This window comes from Acipenser ruthenus, chromosome 17, assembly GCF_902713425.1.
Source record: "Acipenser ruthenus chromosome 17, fAciRut3.2 maternal haplotype, whole genome shotgun sequence".
Taxonomy (NCBI): Eukaryota; Metazoa; Chordata; class Actinopteri; order Acipenseriformes; family Acipenseridae; genus Acipenser; species Acipenser ruthenus.
Genome location: NC_081205.1, coordinates 30,165,313 through 30,183,798, shown reverse-complemented (window position 1 = coordinate 30,183,798; position 18,486 = coordinate 30,165,313). Strand labels below are relative to the sequence as shown.

General features: G+C 35.9%; 1 protein-coding gene across 1 annotated transcript in view; it reads left to right on the top strand.

Annotated features, from left to right (window-relative positions):
• LOC117422872 (serine/Arginine-related protein 53-like) overlaps positions 1–18,486 on the top strand; it is a 94,902-nt gene that overhangs the window by 46,458 nt on the left and 29,958 nt on the right. The window contains exon 6 of the mRNA XM_034038078.3: positions 2,061–2,112. Within this exon, the coding sequence (XP_033893969.2) occupies positions 2,061–2,112 (52 nt within the window). The remainder of the gene's footprint in view (positions 1–2,060; positions 2,113–18,486) is intronic.

The window sequence follows — 18,486 nt, the reverse complement described above, 5'->3', positions numbered from 1 at the left end:
TTCCAGTTTGATAAATCAAATTCATGCAAAATAATATGTGCCCCACTGTCATTGATGCTGTAATGCAGTGCATTGTTTAAATTATATTCTGAGGCCCGATATTCAAATTTGATCCTATTAGCAATGAATGTATTTCTAATCCCACACATTCAGCATACTGTAGCAGCAGTGTAACAACTTCCTAACGGGGAGAGCAATATATCCTGGGCAAGGTTTATAACATATTGACAAAACAATTCTTCTGCTTTATAGACACTTAATAACTGTGAATCTTAGGATATTTATTTTAAAGCATTTATGAATGTTTCCATTTTTATTTATTTTTAGATTATATTGATTTAATTTGGGCATCTTTTAAAATATCATACTACTGGCAATCCTAAGACTTGTTTATTATCAGTGTTCTGCTTATTGTAATTGATCCATTATCAAGAAAATCTTTAGCTTGCTATTAGCCTGTTAATGACTAGATAGAACAAATGCACCATTTTCATGGATTGTCCCCCTTACTGATATGTCCACATATGGTGGGTTATCTTTATTCTAAAATCAATATATAACATTTTCACTCTTCAGCGAGAATTCAGGGACTTGCAATAAATTATGCAAATGCATAACCCAAGTGTATGACAACATATTACGTGAATAAAACATGTAATAAATTCTGTGTGTGTGGTTTTATATTCCCAACTCTACCACCATAGCTGACCTGCCGCTTTAGCTCTATATGAATCAAATTTGTAGTATTAAGTTGTAGACTGTAATATTGTGGTTCAGACCAAACATCATTTGGTAAAGTGCATGAGCATAAAGCTGATTCGCGATATGATAAACTGTGCCATGCTGATTTTTCTTCTTCTCCACCCATGGGAGTGCAAAGACCAAAGCAGCAAAGATCGGCAACTCTGCTGGACAAGGATTCGAACCAGAGAACTCCTGATTGAATGACTCTCCCTATACTCTGCACTGTGGCTTTACTGGTTGAGTTATTGCTGTTGCTGCTGGTGTTGTTGTTATGGTCGTTGTTAATATGTGTTGTTGTTATGTAAAGAAAGGCATATTTTATCATGTCTGTTCTTGTATAAGTGGTTGCTTATGTGGATAAGTAAAAACCTTACTGTTAAAGACAGATGTTCAAAAAGGGTTTTCCTGCTTTAGCTGATGGCAGTACATGTATAGATTCAGGCTGATAGACAAGTGATTTAGTCAAAAGGGTTGAACTGCCTTTGTGCTGTTTGCAAAATGATGACAGAGGGAATAAAACAGCACTGGGCTATGAAAAGATACCCCAGGCTGACAATGCACAAAGATGTGCACACCAGAGAATACAGCAGAGTTTATCACTGCAATCCACAGTAGTTTGGACAATTTGTTGTGCTTGCAGATCAACAAGCAGTTTATTTTCTGATTTATCAGGGGGTTGTGTTCGTGACCTAAAATAAAGGTAGTCTTTACAAACCCTCAGTCATTTATTACATTTGAAGGACTTTTTATCATCAGTATTAACACAGTCTGATACCTAGCCATTTGTATTAACCATAAAAAAAGTCTTTAGTATATTTGTTTAACTTAATTTCTTGTTGCACTTGTGCGACATCTGGCTCCGAGTGTGTGCATGTACAGTATATAAACACTTCCCTGATAATCTCCATTTATAGCTTTGACACTCTTGTTTACAAGATAGGGCACTGATTATGCTTTGCATCTGAAAATCCAGTTCTGTTTCCAAATCTTTGTGTAAAATGGAAACAAGGCATTCATACCTGAATGTCATGACACATGCTCTTTTTTCTGCTGTCCATTACTTCTGTTGTGACAGGAATGGATATCATCAATACTACAACACCTCTATTCACCAATCCACAACAGTTAGATAGAGGTTTGAGGTGACCTGTCCAGTCTCAGAATCACAAACCAGTGGAGGGCCAATGAGATCAGCTTGACCGAAGTCTCCTGGGACTGTCGTGTGTGAGATAGTGTGTGAACTGTATGTACCTAATCTATGATTGATTGGCAGTGAACTGAATCGTTGAGTATCTCTTCTCTTATTCTTTGAACAGACTCCTGCTGAACAGGTCAAAGCTAGACTACAGATGGTCCTTCAGGCTGCAGGTTGGTGTTTCATTTTTAAAATACAGTGTGAGAAGTGGAGATCAGATCAACTAACATGGGGGTGGAATATGCTCATCTATACAGCCATGTGCATTAAACACACAGAACTTTTTTACTTCATGAATACCAGCCATCGTTATTCATTGGACCCTCAAATTTCTTGATTGGAGCGTCCGCTTCGTGTTGGATTCCCCACAGCAATGCCAATTCATTTACATGCATTTGCTTCAACACGAGTGGCTCTGTATTTCACTTTTGCTCTTTCTTTTCCAGCACATGTTTAATCCAGATGTATAATAACAAAATAATAAACACTGTGAAAAAAAATATCTGTACAATAATGCACATAATCAGAAACACATTAGCACCGTTTACTTTAAACTAACCTTCTGGGATTCCTGTTACAGAGGAGCTTATATAAAATTGCAGGCAATTAGATGGGAACCCGCAAGTTGATTTGTATTTACTATTCGTTAGTTTCATTTGCATTCCATGTACAGAGAGTCTGTACATCTGATGCCATTACTAAGTATATAGAGATAAAATATTGAATATGGCTTAGTACCATATTGCAGCTCTTGGAGCTGCCAATGGAACCTTGCATTAATAAAGTCTGTTCATGAAGCCATAGTGGTATTCTTCAGCATTGCATCGCCCCCAGTAGAGGTATTCATTGCTTTATTAGATGTCTCATCAGTGCTGGGGTTGGAGTGAAAGCCGTTACAATGAAGTCAGTCTGTTAATTCTGGTTCTCGAGATCCAGTCTTGGTTTTTGTTCCAGTCAGTTTCTAAAGTAGTTTTAAGTGATCAAGTTCAATTAACTAATGTAGGACCCGCTTCCAATAAAGACCTGGACTGGATTGGATCTCAAGGGCCAGAGTTTTGTACCACTGTGTTTAGTCATACCCAGCTTGTATTCCCCAGCTTTGTGTTCCGCCATCCTTTCCTTTTCCCCCGCAGCAGCGCTACATCTAGTTTGTATTAACTTGAATTTATTATTCACAGTTCTTTCATCCTGCTAGATACAATGCTGTTTGGATGTGAGGTCACATCATTAGCTCATGTTGCCTTTCTATCAGTTGTTCAGTGAACTCTCCTGTGGCTATTATGCCGAATAGAACATTTTGTGAATTGTGGCAGTCTGGTTCCGGGGGTGAGATGCACACAATGCCGTTTAAGCATGTAAAGAATCATCTTCCTACAGGGACTGAAGGAAATCACTGTTGTGTCAAATAGAGGAGTTTCTAATAAAGTAGCAATATCATTATATTTGTCCTACATGGCTTCAGGATGAATGTGTTGAAATGAATAAATACAATTGCTATACTATACTAGTGAGTGTCCATCACTTGTATTGTTTGAGTCTTCCTCTAGTAGGGATAAATGCATTTCACTCCATTATATTATGTGTCCAGCATTCTTGTTCCAAAATACAGCTGGTTTCCATAAACTCATTAAAATAAAATCAATACTGGTAATTGTTTTTAAGTTTTTAAATGTAAATATTATTTTTTCCAACATTTTAGGAACATGATCAGTCCCTTAGGTCTTGCAGAGTGCCACCCCTAAGTAATAAATGTGTGCCCATATCTTGGTTAACATTCACAATATTTTCAATAACAAAACAAAAACAGTCTCATATTTCATGATTTAAATTGTATATATTACTTGCTGCATCTTTTGAAGTGTATAATTATAAAACAGATGTGACAGCCTGAAGCTCAAAAAAGCACAATTTGTTTATACTGCTCACAGCTGTCACCCTTCATTTTTTAATTTCACAGTTTGAAAATGTATTAAAGGTACCTTGCATTATATATCATCCCAGTCCAGAACCTAAGGTATTTGAATAGACATTTTAAACATATGGCACCTTCATTAAAATGCTATTGAAATCCTCTACAGAACAGTCCCTCTACACTGCATTTGTTATCCAATTCCTCAGTGGGAAAGATTTACTATACATTTCCATCTTTAACTAATTTACCTATGATTTCACCACAGTTGTTTTGAAATATTGACTTGAGTAATGCATGTTTATACAACATTTTTATTCTTCGTTTAGATCAACTCTGGTGTAAAGTGTATTAAGTTACATCATCTTGTTCTATCCTATGGGCAGAGTAACAGAAAAACTACTTGTCACTTGAAAAATTAAAAATAAAAGCATCTGTCACATAGTTGAAATGAACAGTTTGTTTAAAGGGATGCCCTTCTACACAGAGCTGTGCTGAGCCCTCGTCCAAAGGCTTTTTGGCAGATGCTTAAAAAAACTTAAACAGCATGATTCATTTCTTGCAGAGAGGCTGTTAATGGAAGAATGACATAAAACAGTTCTTTAAATGGCAGTCTGATAATGAGAAGGCCGCTAAGGGTACTAATACATTTTTAAAACCGTGACTCAAGCTGTGGTGCAGCAGCCAGGAGCTCCTCGTTTCGAATTTCAACTCAGTCACTGCCTGCCTGCCAGACCCCAGGGAAGTCGGTACACCCTATAGCCTGGAGTCTGCAAGCGTTTTCAGGCGTAAAAGAATGAGCACCTCACTTTGGCTGTTCTAGGTAAGTACACCAGCACACTCTCCTGGATAGTCTAATTGGTGCAAATTATTTAAAAAAAAAAAAAAAGTAAGTGTACAAAGTGAAGTATTGTTTCAAAGTTTCTGCCATTGAACCTTGTTTCGTTATTCTAAGGACAGTGTAAAACTGTTATAGTTTTGTATTACGCTTTATTTTCATTACTGTACTTTAAAGGAAAGCTAGTTAAAACAGCTTTGTGGGTGTGCAGAGATTTGCAACTGTTTTGACTGTCTAAGCTCATTTAAAAAAAAGAGACTTATGTCAATAGGAGCACCAATGTTGATTTTTTCAGACACACTGTGCTGGCAGCGTACTAGCTCAGCCCTCTTTGGAAGAAGGCTAATTTACAAAGGTGTCGTCACTTAGCTGTGGGGCAATTTGTAACAGTAATAAAGTGCTATCTACTTCCTGTGTTGCAATTACTGTATCGTAGTATTTTGGAGGAATACAGCCACAAGTCCCCAGTTATTATTAAAGCACAAGTTGAGTTATTGGTATTTGAGATTTAATCTTTTCTCGACTGTCGAGCGTTTAACATTCTGCTTAGATTTAATATATATATATATATATATATATATATATATATATAATATATATATATAATATATGCATACCATAATTATTTAACGATTTATTCTGTTAAATTTTTTCTTTTTTTTTTTTTTTTTTTTTTTTACAAAATATAATTACAATAAATGTACAATTTTATTAAGAAGGTAAATGAAATGCAATATAAAATAAGATAACAACATTGTGCAGCTCATTCTTGCATTTTCCCCCCTCTTTTTTTCACGAGCAGATGTTAAACAAGAGGTTGTTGAATGTTAATGTTGTGACAACGGTGTGCCTAAGCCTGTCTTATGTAGACTCGCATGCAGCCTGCCAGTCTCCACTTCTTTTCTCGGTCTCCTGAGATGCTTAAAGCTGGGCCCTTTTCTTTCTTTTGCCACTCCTGTATGGACTCTCTCAAGTCAGTATAAAGCAGATCATCCCTCAGCTAAAGCCCTTCAGCTTTTGTTATTGGGCTCTGTAGGCCTGTAATTAGGCCTCCTGGCAGGCCTTGCAGGCCAGTTAATGGTCATATGGGGTTTGTGGGAGGCAGACTGGCTTTATATAAAAGCATTGTAGCGATATGTTTATGGGTCACTTCCTACCAGGCCTGTCCTTTGTCCTTGTGCCCCTCAGGCTGACAGGAATACGGTCCCCTTGACCATGAACAGCTCAGTTTGCTGCTCGCAATCCTTTCAGATAATCCCCAGTGTAAACAGAGGATTTAGCTGAGCTTCTGTCACTAGCTCCCCAAACCACTTGTGTCTGCAGTTTATTTCTCCACTCTCCTTCAGAGATGTTTTTTTTTTATTATTACATATTTTACAAGTTAAGGGTAACTGTTGGTCTGTGATTGTACTGAAAATGTTTAATTATGTAAAATAGAGTCTTAAGTGGCGATCTGATTATTATTTCTTGCCTTTTTTCTTCTGCCATTTGAACAGAACTACTGCATTTCAAGGTCTCGACAGAAATAAATAAAAAATAAACTAAACCAAGTCATTAGAAATAGTTATGACTGAGCAGTTTGAAATTATATTAATTTATTAAAGTTTTCATCATCCCCGCCCCCCCCCCCCCTAAAAAAAGAAAAAAAGCGCAGATTAGTTAAAACATTCCAAAGATTATCTTCAGCTAACGAGGACATTTTGTATGACATATGTTCATTTTATTCATGTTTGTGATAATTCACTTATGAACCAAAAAAAAAAGAAAGAAATAAGCAATTGTGTTTTGACTACTACTTGCACAGTAAATAGAAAAGCATTAAGTGATCTGAACTCAGCAGGAGACTGAACTTCGAAATGGCCCACAACAGATGTGGCTGAAGAGACCACATACATAGACTGTATCATTTTACTCTGGTGGAATTAATGGGATCACTCACTACTTTTGGAGGCCTGCTTTTATTGTGGGAGCTGTTAAGTTAAATAAGATGATCTTTCATTTTGTTAAAATCTGGAAGTAGGAAGGTACGGAGAATGGCAGGTGGCTGCAAATGGCCAGTGTTTAATTTTCTCTCTGAGTTGTTGGCGTTACTCTGTTGTATTTAAAAGATTTCCCCTAATGCTTGTTAAGCTGATATATATAATGAACAATCAATAACCACAGTTTGTTTGTAAGTATGTAAATTATATGCCTGCATTTTAAAAATAAGATAGGTTTCTGTGGTAAGTATACTAATAAATAACAAACTGAGGAGAAGGTCAAAGTAAATGTGTTGCCTGCTTTTACACACTGCACAGATGTCAGCTGACAGGGACTATCAATGGAAATTAGCCAGTCTGCTAAATTGAAAATACAATGCATCTTGTGTTGTGTAAATAACACTTATGTTATTATTGTATGTGCCCCTGATAGATAGATAGATAGATAGATAAATAAATAAATAAATAAAAGCTCACTGACATTACCCTTTCTTGCTGTGAGCTTACCATGTACAGAAACTGATGCGTCGTCAACACATCTGGTTATTTGTCAACCTGTAACTTGGTTAAACAGTACTCAAATGAATATAACCATATTGCCTCAAGTATTAATGACTTGTGGTTTTATTCATTATTTAGTACAGTGTCTGCAGTTGCATCACTTCTCTCTCAGTTCCTCCCCCCCCCCAAACAAAAACATGTTTATGATGTCTGAAAAATATCCATACTAGACGCTGTTCTTCCTCTCCCGGTTTATGTTGCTGTTGGAAGAGACTTTCTTCTTGTAACATACCTTATTGTTTGGAACAGTCTATAATTCAGGTGGGCAAGGTGTATGCTTTATTACTTCACAGTTTCAGTCTGAGCTTGTAATTATGTGTGACAAAAGACTAAGCAGTTCCATGGTAGAGCAAACAAGTCTGTGTGTCTCAGGTTCAATCCTTGCACGGTATATTGTTTATGACCTAAAAACTGGCATTCTTGAGTGCGGTACAGTAGGATCATCAAATGTAGTTTATTACAGTGTTTGAAGTATTTCATTACTTTAATGGGACGTTCTTTAGATTTGGTAATATATTCATGCAATGTTCTATTTCTTATTGATAGTTAAAATAATTGTCCAAAAATATTTTATCTCCAGATGTGTATTTAACTTTAAAAAAGAAAGTTGTTGAACCTTTTTTTCAAACAATGTATATTCTTTCTCTGAGATATAATCCAAAAATAAATATAGATACAATACTGTCCTGCCAGGACTTTTGATGTTGGAGGGGAAAAGTTAATATATATATAAAAAAAAAACTTTATTTTTATTTTTTATGGGAACTTGTTTTCTGTTGGGATTTTCCAAGCAGCAGCTGGTGACTGCTTGAAACAGTCCATTTAAAAGTGTGCTCGAATTCAAAGTGGATTTTTATAATTTTTTACTAATAATGGCTCTGTCACATCTGTGTTTAAGCCGCATGGTTTTAAAACTCTTTCCCCTTGTTTGTCTCCCAATATATATAATTTACATAACAGAAAAAAATAATATATATTTTTTTTAATTTGCTATTTTCCATAATGTAGCAGCATATGGTATAAACAATTTTGATGCAAATGTATGTGCTAATTGTTTGCAGATGAGTCTTACAGACTAGCTATTGATGTTAAATGAAAGCAAATTTGCAATCACCTTAATCACCTTTGCTAACCATTTACTATTAAGTAAACTTTGCTAAGTAATTTAATTATCTAGTTTTGTGCGCTGTAGATCCCAGGCTTTCAAATGGTTTTGTATGCAGTATGAACTGCATGTGGAACACATTTCCTGGTGGCATAGGAAATAATTCCAAGAGGAAGTTTTTACTCTGTTCAGTACATAGGTGTTTTTCACACCTCAGTTACTCGGGTACTTTGGGGAAAAGGCTGAGCCTTTCAAAACACTGCATAATCTGATTGTAATACCAAAACACAAAATATGTATGCAGCAAACAGCTTAAAAATATTTAACACAAAATGTTAGCAGTATTTGTATACACTTGCATTGTAAAAGTCATTTTGCTCATGTACTCCTGTTTAATTACAGCAGCACTAATGTATAGAATATAGGCTAATAGTCTCTGCTGCTAAATGTACTTCCCCCTGTACAACTGAATTATTTTGCTATAAAGAACAACACACATTCCAGTTGGTTTCATGTTCAGTAGTTACACATTTATGTTTGACTTTTTCTGTTAGAAAGGCACATCTTCCTCATTAAAGAACTGTTCACTACCGAAGTAGGTCATAATATTGAATTCCCTCTGAATATTGTAAATTCTAACCCTTTATGATGGGCTCATATCATACTAGTAAAAATCTACATAGCCGCTGGTGATATTAATTCTGTTTAAAATAATTTTAAAAAAATGGCTTTGGGCTGTTCAGATTTTTCGAAAGAATCAGACTTACATGTTCCACTTTTTAATGCACTAAATGTGTAAGCCCCAAATATCAATTTTTTGGGTCTCTACTGGGCATCTATCTATGTGGTATAATCTCTATACTTAGTACTAGAAATAAGATGAGATACTAATTGGAGTGTGATACACTTTGACCATATAAATAACCTTTGCCAACTGTTTTAATATTTCATAATTCTGTTTAATTAGTTTTTTTCTGCCTCATGCCTTTCATTTTTCTGCTGAAATGATATCCAAACGTTGTATCAGCCTATGCTGATTTATTTAGAGGGCAACTCATTTAAATTGGTGTAATAAAAACCCCTTTGTTTTAGTTAGTGTTGGAACATTTATCATCACTTTATTTAATATGAGGAAATAATTGTGCCATCCCCATTCCTAATGGCTATATTTGCTTGTGTTTTCTTTGTTGATCGAAATGAATGAAATTAGAATAAACAACCTCCAAGTCATTTGTAATCAAGGACTGATTAATGGAGTTTGGTTTCATAGCCATTATTCATTCAAGAACACCTGATATCCTTCCCATAAACAAATTGTGTTTGTCTAAATTAAGAAATTAAATGAAGCATTTGATGAGTTTATGATTGACCCTTCTAACTCGGAGCCCATTAGTCAATGTCGTTATCATACAAAACTATTTGACTAATGTACTGTCAAAAGAAGCATGTGGATTTATTATAGTTTCTGATTAATGCATACCCTGCGCCAAACTAGATTTTATTAATTTTTTGATTCTCATCCCGGCAGTCAAAGAGGACGTTCGTCTTTGATGAAATGTTTTATGCCCTTGCAGATTGAAAGGTGATTATGAGCTGTTGACTTGCATGAGTCTCTGTAGCAGTTGAAAAGTATTTTATGTGGATATTTAATGAATTTTTCTGAGCAGCAGCAAATTAGGTTGCATAAATGTGTCTCTCTGCTTTTGCGGGCTGAATTCTAAAAGGTAGACAACCTAATGATGACAACAGTGGATATGGACAACAAAGTTATAATGACAGTATAACTGTTGAGAGAAAATGCTATGTGACATGGAATTAGTCTTCCAACCAGTGTACATGCCTTATTTAAATTCAATGATTATACTTCATTCATTCCTTTCTATGACGCTTGCCAATTGTCAGTAATTGTCTGTTTTGGAAGATACAGTCCAAGTTGGGTTCTGCTGGCCGGGGAGTTTGAATTAGGGTTGGCAACAACAGCAAAACACTAGTCATACATAACACAAAAACCAGTAAAACTCTGTGTTGTACTTTAATACAAAGTATTCATAAAGCATTAGTGTGCCTCTAAATACAATAAGATGTTGTGTTTTTTTTTTTTTTTTTTTTTTTTTACACTACCTTCCTGGAGGTCATCCTAATGAGGGATTTAGAATAAGGGGTCTGAACTTGCAAATACTTACCAGAGTTATTTTTTGTACTTTTGTAATGTATAGTTGGTTAAACTCCAGTACATTCTCCCCTATTTTATAGTATCTGTCGTAGAGAGTTAGAAATAACAAATAGGATCCAGACTTGTGCTTCTAATTACCGAAATGCTGTCTGTCTGCAGATGCCTTATTAAGACTGCAGCCTAACATGGTATACCATTTATAGCACAGATCTGCAGATCACCATCCAAACTCCTTGCAGGGAGTGGTAAAGAGAAATAAACATTTAATAAGGTGTTAAGTTTTGTCAAGTTGCATATTTCATCCCAATTAGCAACACCGCTAATCAAGGCTTGAAATGTGTACCATAGACTTTCAAATAAACAATGAGGTTACTTTATTTAATATTTTTCATGCCAGGAAAGGAGAAGTTTTATGCTAATTAATTTGTTATGTTAATCTGCATTTTTTTTTTTTTTTTTTTTTTGAATTCTTGAGAGGTTTTTCTTACAAATTTTGACATCTGTGAGACATATGTATGAATTCTTACACTTGTGGCCAGGGCTTAGCACAGGTGCTTCATATATGTCTACCTGCAATGGCCCTTTTCAGATGACAACATTTGTCACTTTAGCTAAAGTGCAGTTTGGGTTCAAAAGTCCATAACCAAGATTATATCACGAATATACAACAGGAGCCAGTGGATTAAAATGAATAACGCACAGGAGGCTGTCCAGTCTCGTAAACCATCTAGCTGAAGGCTCATGTCTTATGTAGATTCGAAGTGTAGCGGTGAATGATACAGCATTGCCATAGTTTGTCTAAGGAGGGGCTAGGACATTAAAAGCAGCCATAGGTGACATATTTATTTGGCATCCTGGGACATCAATAACCTTAATATACATATCCCAGTCAGACCAGTCATGTCAACGTCTTATAAGTGCTAAATTGAAACTTGCTAATCATTTTTTGCTGAGAAATGATTTTGAAGAAAAGGTTTGTCTGTCATGCCTTCATGTCAAGTATTGAGGGGGTCATGTTGACTTTAAATATGTCTGCGTTTAGCTTATCTCTGAATTTTGAAAACCATATAGGAGGTAAATCATATATGGACTTGCAATTGCTAACGTAAGGACCCTAAAAGATAATAACCAACCTATAACTCACTATCTCAGATGCATTTCTCAGCCTTCCTTAAGGAATAAGGCATGCTAAGCACTTCAAAGCCCATTGTTACTGACTGAGAAGTGCAGGGTTAACATGGTACTGGTAATTACTGGTTGTCAGGGTTCCATGATTTCAAATTATTAAAAATCATGTCGTGATTAATAACTGGATTACAATATTCACTATCACTAAATTTCCTGTTGACTTTTTCACAACTGTTTTTGCTACAGTTATTTTTCATGCACAAGCCATATAAATGAATATATAATGAAACCGGTAGAAATCCCCAGTGAAGATTAATTTTCATTGAAAATGTTTCTACACAAAGATGTCAGCTTGTTTCAGAATGAGGTCTCAGCAGATGTGGTGTCATTTTTCACTTCATTCATTTTATCGTAGAGTAACACAGTTGAAGTAATATAGGACTCTGTTATTTGAAAAATAATTTTGTTTAACCTTGGTCAGTTTCTTTAACTGGTGTGGCAGTCGTAACTGCTGGATAGTTAATAATGTAGATTGAGTGAAAACACATACAGATAATTATCTGAATTATTTCCAATCAACTGAAGTGTTTAGTGACTAAATAAACCCTGGAGCACTAATACTGCGTTTTATATGGGCATATTCCACTTTGAATAAAGCTCTCAATTACTGAGCACTGTCAAGGAGTCTTGTGACGTTAATGGAATCTTTATAACCTTTTTAACTTGTTGTATCTCTAACAGAACTAGACAATAATGGCAACGTTTTGCCTGTGGCAAGTAAAAACTCATTTTGAGCAAATAATAGGTATTTACTATTTAGATGGCCTGGATATAAAATTTGCGGGAATGTGATTTTGCTGGAAAAATTACAAAGTGATTGGATTATTTTCTTTAATGGACTGGAACTGCTTGTAATGACTGCTTGTAAGAGTTACATGGCTAATACCTAGCTACTGTGTTTATTGGAATACAGGTTGGCTTGGTGTATATTAGAGGATACGGGGGATGAACACCTTGCAATGCAATATAATCCCTTACATTACTTTAAACCCAGGGGATTACAGACCAGGGATTTATGTCACTATTTCTTTGCTGAGGTTATTGGTTAAAACTCCAACAACCGTGTATTGGAAGTAGTTTATCCAGAGAAAATGGAGAGCCAGGAAGAAAAGAACCTGCTTCACGGAGCAGTTTCGATATGAAAAATAATCTTTAATTTGTCTTCTGAGTAAACAGCTGTTCACATACTTATAACATTTTAATCTGCAAAATAGACATCTGCAGTTGAGGCTGAACTCTCTTTCCTAATTGCCTGAATTTAAGATATTCACAGATAGCAGAACCCATATATAATGAGAACCTCCATAACAAAACTAGATCTGCAGTACTTGGTAGCCTTACACGTGCTAGAGTGACTTGGGCACCTCTGAATTTAACTGACAGACTTAGTTTGCTACCCATTCACAATTTGGAGATTCCTTTATTAATTTAAGAAACATTAGGCCATGATGGCACAGAAGGTATAATCATGCCTTATTGCAACTTGAATGGGAAGTGACAGAGACAAAGCATCCCAATCCCACATTCATGCATCCCATTGGTTTGCTTTTTGAAGATAAGAGCGAGTTGTCACTTTGTGTTGTGCAGTGAATTAAAATATATATATTTTAATGGGATATTTACAGTTTCAATCGGAAGTCTTGTCAATCTGTACTTTAATATATAAAACACTGATACCCTACTGAAGTCTACTGTATGTGTGTTATTCATGTGGCTCCTATTTTGTAAGTCATTGAAACCTTCCATTCTCTCACGTTCCAACTAGTTGATGTTGTGAACAGCAGGTAACCAGCTTTGCAGTGCAGTCATTTCATAGAATCACTACTCAATGTTTATTGCAGATTGGAATGCAAATTGAGATGGGAGGGAGAGCAGAGAACGCAGCTTGCAAGGTTATTCAAGCTTGGGCGGACATACCTACACCACACTGCACATATATAAATACATAAATACACCTGCCTGTTGCTATTCCCTATTCATGGTACACAGGTGGCGCTGTCAAATAGTCCCCAGTTTTGAGCTTTTTAATTACTAAGAAAGGAGTCTCTAGGTGCCAACTGGTAGTGTGAGGCCCAATGGGCAGGGCGTTCACAACGAAACAGTGTAGCAGATTGGAGTGGTCTCAGGGCACTAATCCATGGGTAAATTAGCCAGCAGGCCCTCTCCAGATGAGTTCTACAACAGGTTGCTGCCATTTGGGCGTAAGCAATGAGGACCAGCTGAGGGAATAGGGAGTAAGTGTGGCAGAAGGGTGGGGGGATGGTGCTTTGCAGTTAGTGCAGTTCACATCAAATTGACATTGAAGAGGTTCATTGTTGTTGCTACCAGAGAGCCTTTTGGGGTAAAGTGGCTTATCCTGGTACCAGTTTTCGGTAGTCTTAGATTTCACATCTGTTCGCACAAACCATTTCTCTCAGATCTGTTATGAGATTTTCTGCTTCCACAGCCACCTTGGAAGCTTAGTCAGGTAATTTGGAGATGCTGTAAGTACTGTACCTGTATTTTAGTAGGTTGTCCTTGATTTAACCAAATTAAAGTTATTGCAAGAATTATGAATTATTTATTTTTCAAGCCTGCAGTCATTTTGAATAGCCTACTACTATAAATGTCTAAAAATGTAGGTAAAGGAAATATTTGAATGTATAATGAATGTATAAGAAATTAAGAGAAATTTAAAGCTTAAAAGTGAGCCCTTTTAAATATTGTCAATATAACAATCTAACTAAAATGGCACGTGTGTGTGTGTGTTACTGTTTAATTTTAATCAGGTGTCCTTGAAATCAGCACTGCTAAAGTAATGTCTCTATTTTAGTCTTTCGCTATTACTGGCAGAAGCAGTTTACAGGGTTGAAGTCATAGACAAGTGTCACTGTTAAAGTGGAAGACTAAAAAACATGATTAAGTTGTGCTGTTACTAAATTGTGTCCTGCAATTAGTCACTTTCCAAAAAACATAGTCTTTCAAACAGTGAAACAAATTAACAGCTTACAGGCATTTTGTGGTCTCAAGGTGTCTAGGTTATTCTTTTTTTTTTTTTTTTTTTTTTTTTTTTTAATCCCTGAGCACTCAAAGGTGTTTACTGCTAGCAATGTTTCCTTAGGCAGTAAGCGATGATATAATTCAATTTCTGTTCCCATTATTAGATGATGTGTCCTCCTGTTGGGTTTTAGCTGTCATCCAAGGGGAATAAGAACTAGCTTGAATCGGCACCCTGTCCACCCACTGACATATATATGTATATTCCGCTATGCCTAACCTGCGCTCAAACACATCTTTTCTCATTCCAATATAAATGTTCCTAATGGAAAATCATTAAACATCAACGGATCCTTCACTTTGTCAAACATCATTTGCATTGGAAGCACTAATAGACTGTACTTTGGCAAAACGGGACAGAAATTGAAAACTAGAATGGGTTTACAATGAACAACAAAGATCGTTTGGGTCCTGAAAGGTAATTCCAGTGGCATCAAAGAGGGGAGAAAACTGCAGCATTATTATTATTATTATTATTATTATTATTTCTTAGCAGACGCCCTTATCCAGGGCGACTTACAATTGTTACAAGATATCACATTATACATTATTTCACATTATACAGATATCACATTATTTTTACATACAATTACCCATTTATACAGTTGGGTTTTTACTGGAGCAATCTAGATAAAGTACCTTGCTCAAGGGTACAACAGCAGTGTCCCCCACTGGGGATTGAACCCACAACCCTCTGATCAAGAGTCCAGAGCCCTAACCACTACTCCACACTGCTGCCCAGTAAAGCTCATCCATTGTTTAAGAACACTTAATTATGGACTGAACTGAAACAGCACTATCCTTTCATGCTTTCAATGCTATTATATAGTGAGCACTTGTATTAGGTTTTATTTAATCTTGTTAAAGTTACTGTTTGCTGTGTAGCATTATCTACTGTTACATATTGCTCAGATGCATTAAAATCGGTTCATATGTCTGATTTGTATGAAATCAGCTACAGGATTTTTACTGTATCTTCAGGCACTGTTAAGCTGTATCAGCTTCTTTTCAGTTAGTTGTTACTTAGATTTGATGAAGGGATCTTGAAATTACATTACAAAAGAATACAGTTTTAAGATCTGTTTAGGATTTTCTGTATATGGGATTTTTGACAGACCGTATACAGTGTTAGTTTGTAGATGGTCTGTCTTATTATGCGAGAATATTTTCTTTACAAAAAAAAAATAAAAATATATATATATATATATATATATATATATATATATATATATATATATATATATATATATATGCTTATTCTTGTAACAGAATTCTTCAACCAAATTCCTTTCCAAGGACTTATGACTACTGGTGTGATTGCTGTTTAATATTGATGAATGTCAGAAACAAGCAGCTTTTGGAAAACTGATAAGAGCCGTGCTCATTAAGGCTGCCCTGTTACCCTGCCCTGCTCTCCGTGTGCTTTAATGTTCCCTTTAGTAGGGGGTTTTAGGGGATCAATATAAAAGTCTGTTGATAGTATTATATTTAATTAGAGTAATCAAAAACCATGCTCAGAGCAGGACACCTGCTAAGGAGAGCCGCAAAAAAAAGAGGATCCCATTCACAATGGCAGGCCTGCCTTTTGTCCACGGGCTCTGATCCAGCACAGGGTCTGGCCAGGGACAGCTAGTAAGCCATTTCATTGACTTTGATCCAGTTTGGGGGACAGTTTAATTTCCCATAATGCCGTTGATCAATGATTTCCTTTCAGCGGTGATGTAATTAAAGAGTTTTAGCCGGTTTGTGCTGTGTTGTTTTGAAATTTATTATTCAGAAGGTTTAAAGGAGATCGATACAGAATAGCAGTCCTGTAAAGAACCCCACTGAGGAGGACTAAGGCCCACATGAAACAACGCTTCAGGACACAAGCAAGATGTTTGCCTGGGACCTTGGGCTGACCTATACACAACAGAGGCTGTTTAACCTACAACATTAGAGTACATTCTGCTCTTCACTCTTCATTTGCAATGCGAATGTTTTCTTCTTGTTTTTTTTTTCTATTCTGAAAAACTGCCTAAATGTGAGCTAAATAAATACATTAAAAAAGAGATGTGTTATTAATTAGGAGAATATAAATGTGGTTTATTTAGAAAACAGTACAAGATTAATTGTATATATGGGGTGTAATGAAAATTATTTCAAGTTGGATGAACGTTTGTTTGGCTGGAAAAATACAAATAACATAGTGTACTGCATGTAGCCTTACTTAATAATAATTAGATGGTGTGTGAACATAAATCTTTATATTTGTACTGACCTTGCACAAGTAGAATAGACACCTGCAGCTGATGGGTTCTGACAAAACAAATTGAGGTAATTTGCAGTGTCTATTGAGAGAGCTGACTCGCTCTGTGCTTTTTAAATTACAGCCCTGATATCATAATTAGAGACAGCTCTTGTGATAGCTGTGTACTGGGCACATAATTATTATTTGTAAGAGTTAAAGCCAAGTCAACCAAAGGGGGTAAGGTTAAGTGATTGCAGCTCGTCTTGTGTTGACCTGAACCTATAACAAGTAACTGGAATACTGCAGAGACGGCTGTGGAGCATCTCTTTGAAGTTCCCAGTGATGTCATACTGTGTCACAATTAGAGTTCTAACAGGTGTTTGATCAGATCTGTTCTCCACACCTGTGGTCATGATGTAGGTACAAGCCATGCAAGGGTGTACTGCTGTGCAGGCAGTATCTTATTTTAGTGTTCAGTCTGCTCTATGCCTTTGCATCATGAAAGTAGCTGTGCTTGTGCCTGTATTAAGTAACTTCACACAAAACAGATAAAAGCAGATTAAAAAAAAAAAAAAAAAGGTTTTACTACTTGTTCTTCTAGTAACAGTAGACAGTGTCCTACAATCACGTACAGTATAGCAGTAGGATCACAATCGGGATTAAATATTCCATTGTTTCTGATATTTCTCCCACTGCGCTTTCACAGTTTCATGTTGTGTTTATTGTGTTAACAAGCCTAAATATGCCACTCTGAATTAAGTGAACATGTGTCCAATCTAATATGCAATTCCGGCAGTGGTAGTGGTGGGGAATCTGTTACGCACTTGCATGTACACACTTAAATGCAAAACTTGCTGTTTAAAATGTTGAGTAAAAAAATGAGTTTGAAAACATATGTACATATGTCACACTTAGTATTAATTTATTTAGCATGCGTTTTTAAGAGTATAAGATTCTGGAGATATAGGGGGCTGAATGTCAGTTTGTCCTAGCATTTGTCCATCTGTATGTCACACATCTACTGTTGATATATGGTATGTCAGGTGGTTTGGGGTATTTTTTTATTTGTTATTTCTAGTTTGTCACATTAACATTGATCTTGTAATACAGTGGGTGCTAATGACACTTGGGAATGAAGGCGTTATAAAGTTTAATTAAGACTTTAAGATTTGCAGAGTCTACGAAGCCTGTGATTCTTGGGCTTGTTCTCCCCAGACTCTGCATTCACTCTGTTTAACCAGATTGCTGACCTCTCATCCAGATTATCATTGCGTTACATTGAAAACAATGATAGGGTTAGTTTTGCATGCTACAAACATCACTCTGGTATTTAAAAAGAACAACCGTTCTGCCCCAAATCTTTTACTATAAATCATTTTTGTTTTGTTCTATAAAAAAAAGTATTGAGAGTACTGGATTTAGAAGAGTGTGTTACGAGTAAACTTGACTAATGCATGGAATGCTAACACCTAACAAAATTACAAAAGCAATATACTGTGGTAGTTTTTTTTTTATTATTATTTTTTTT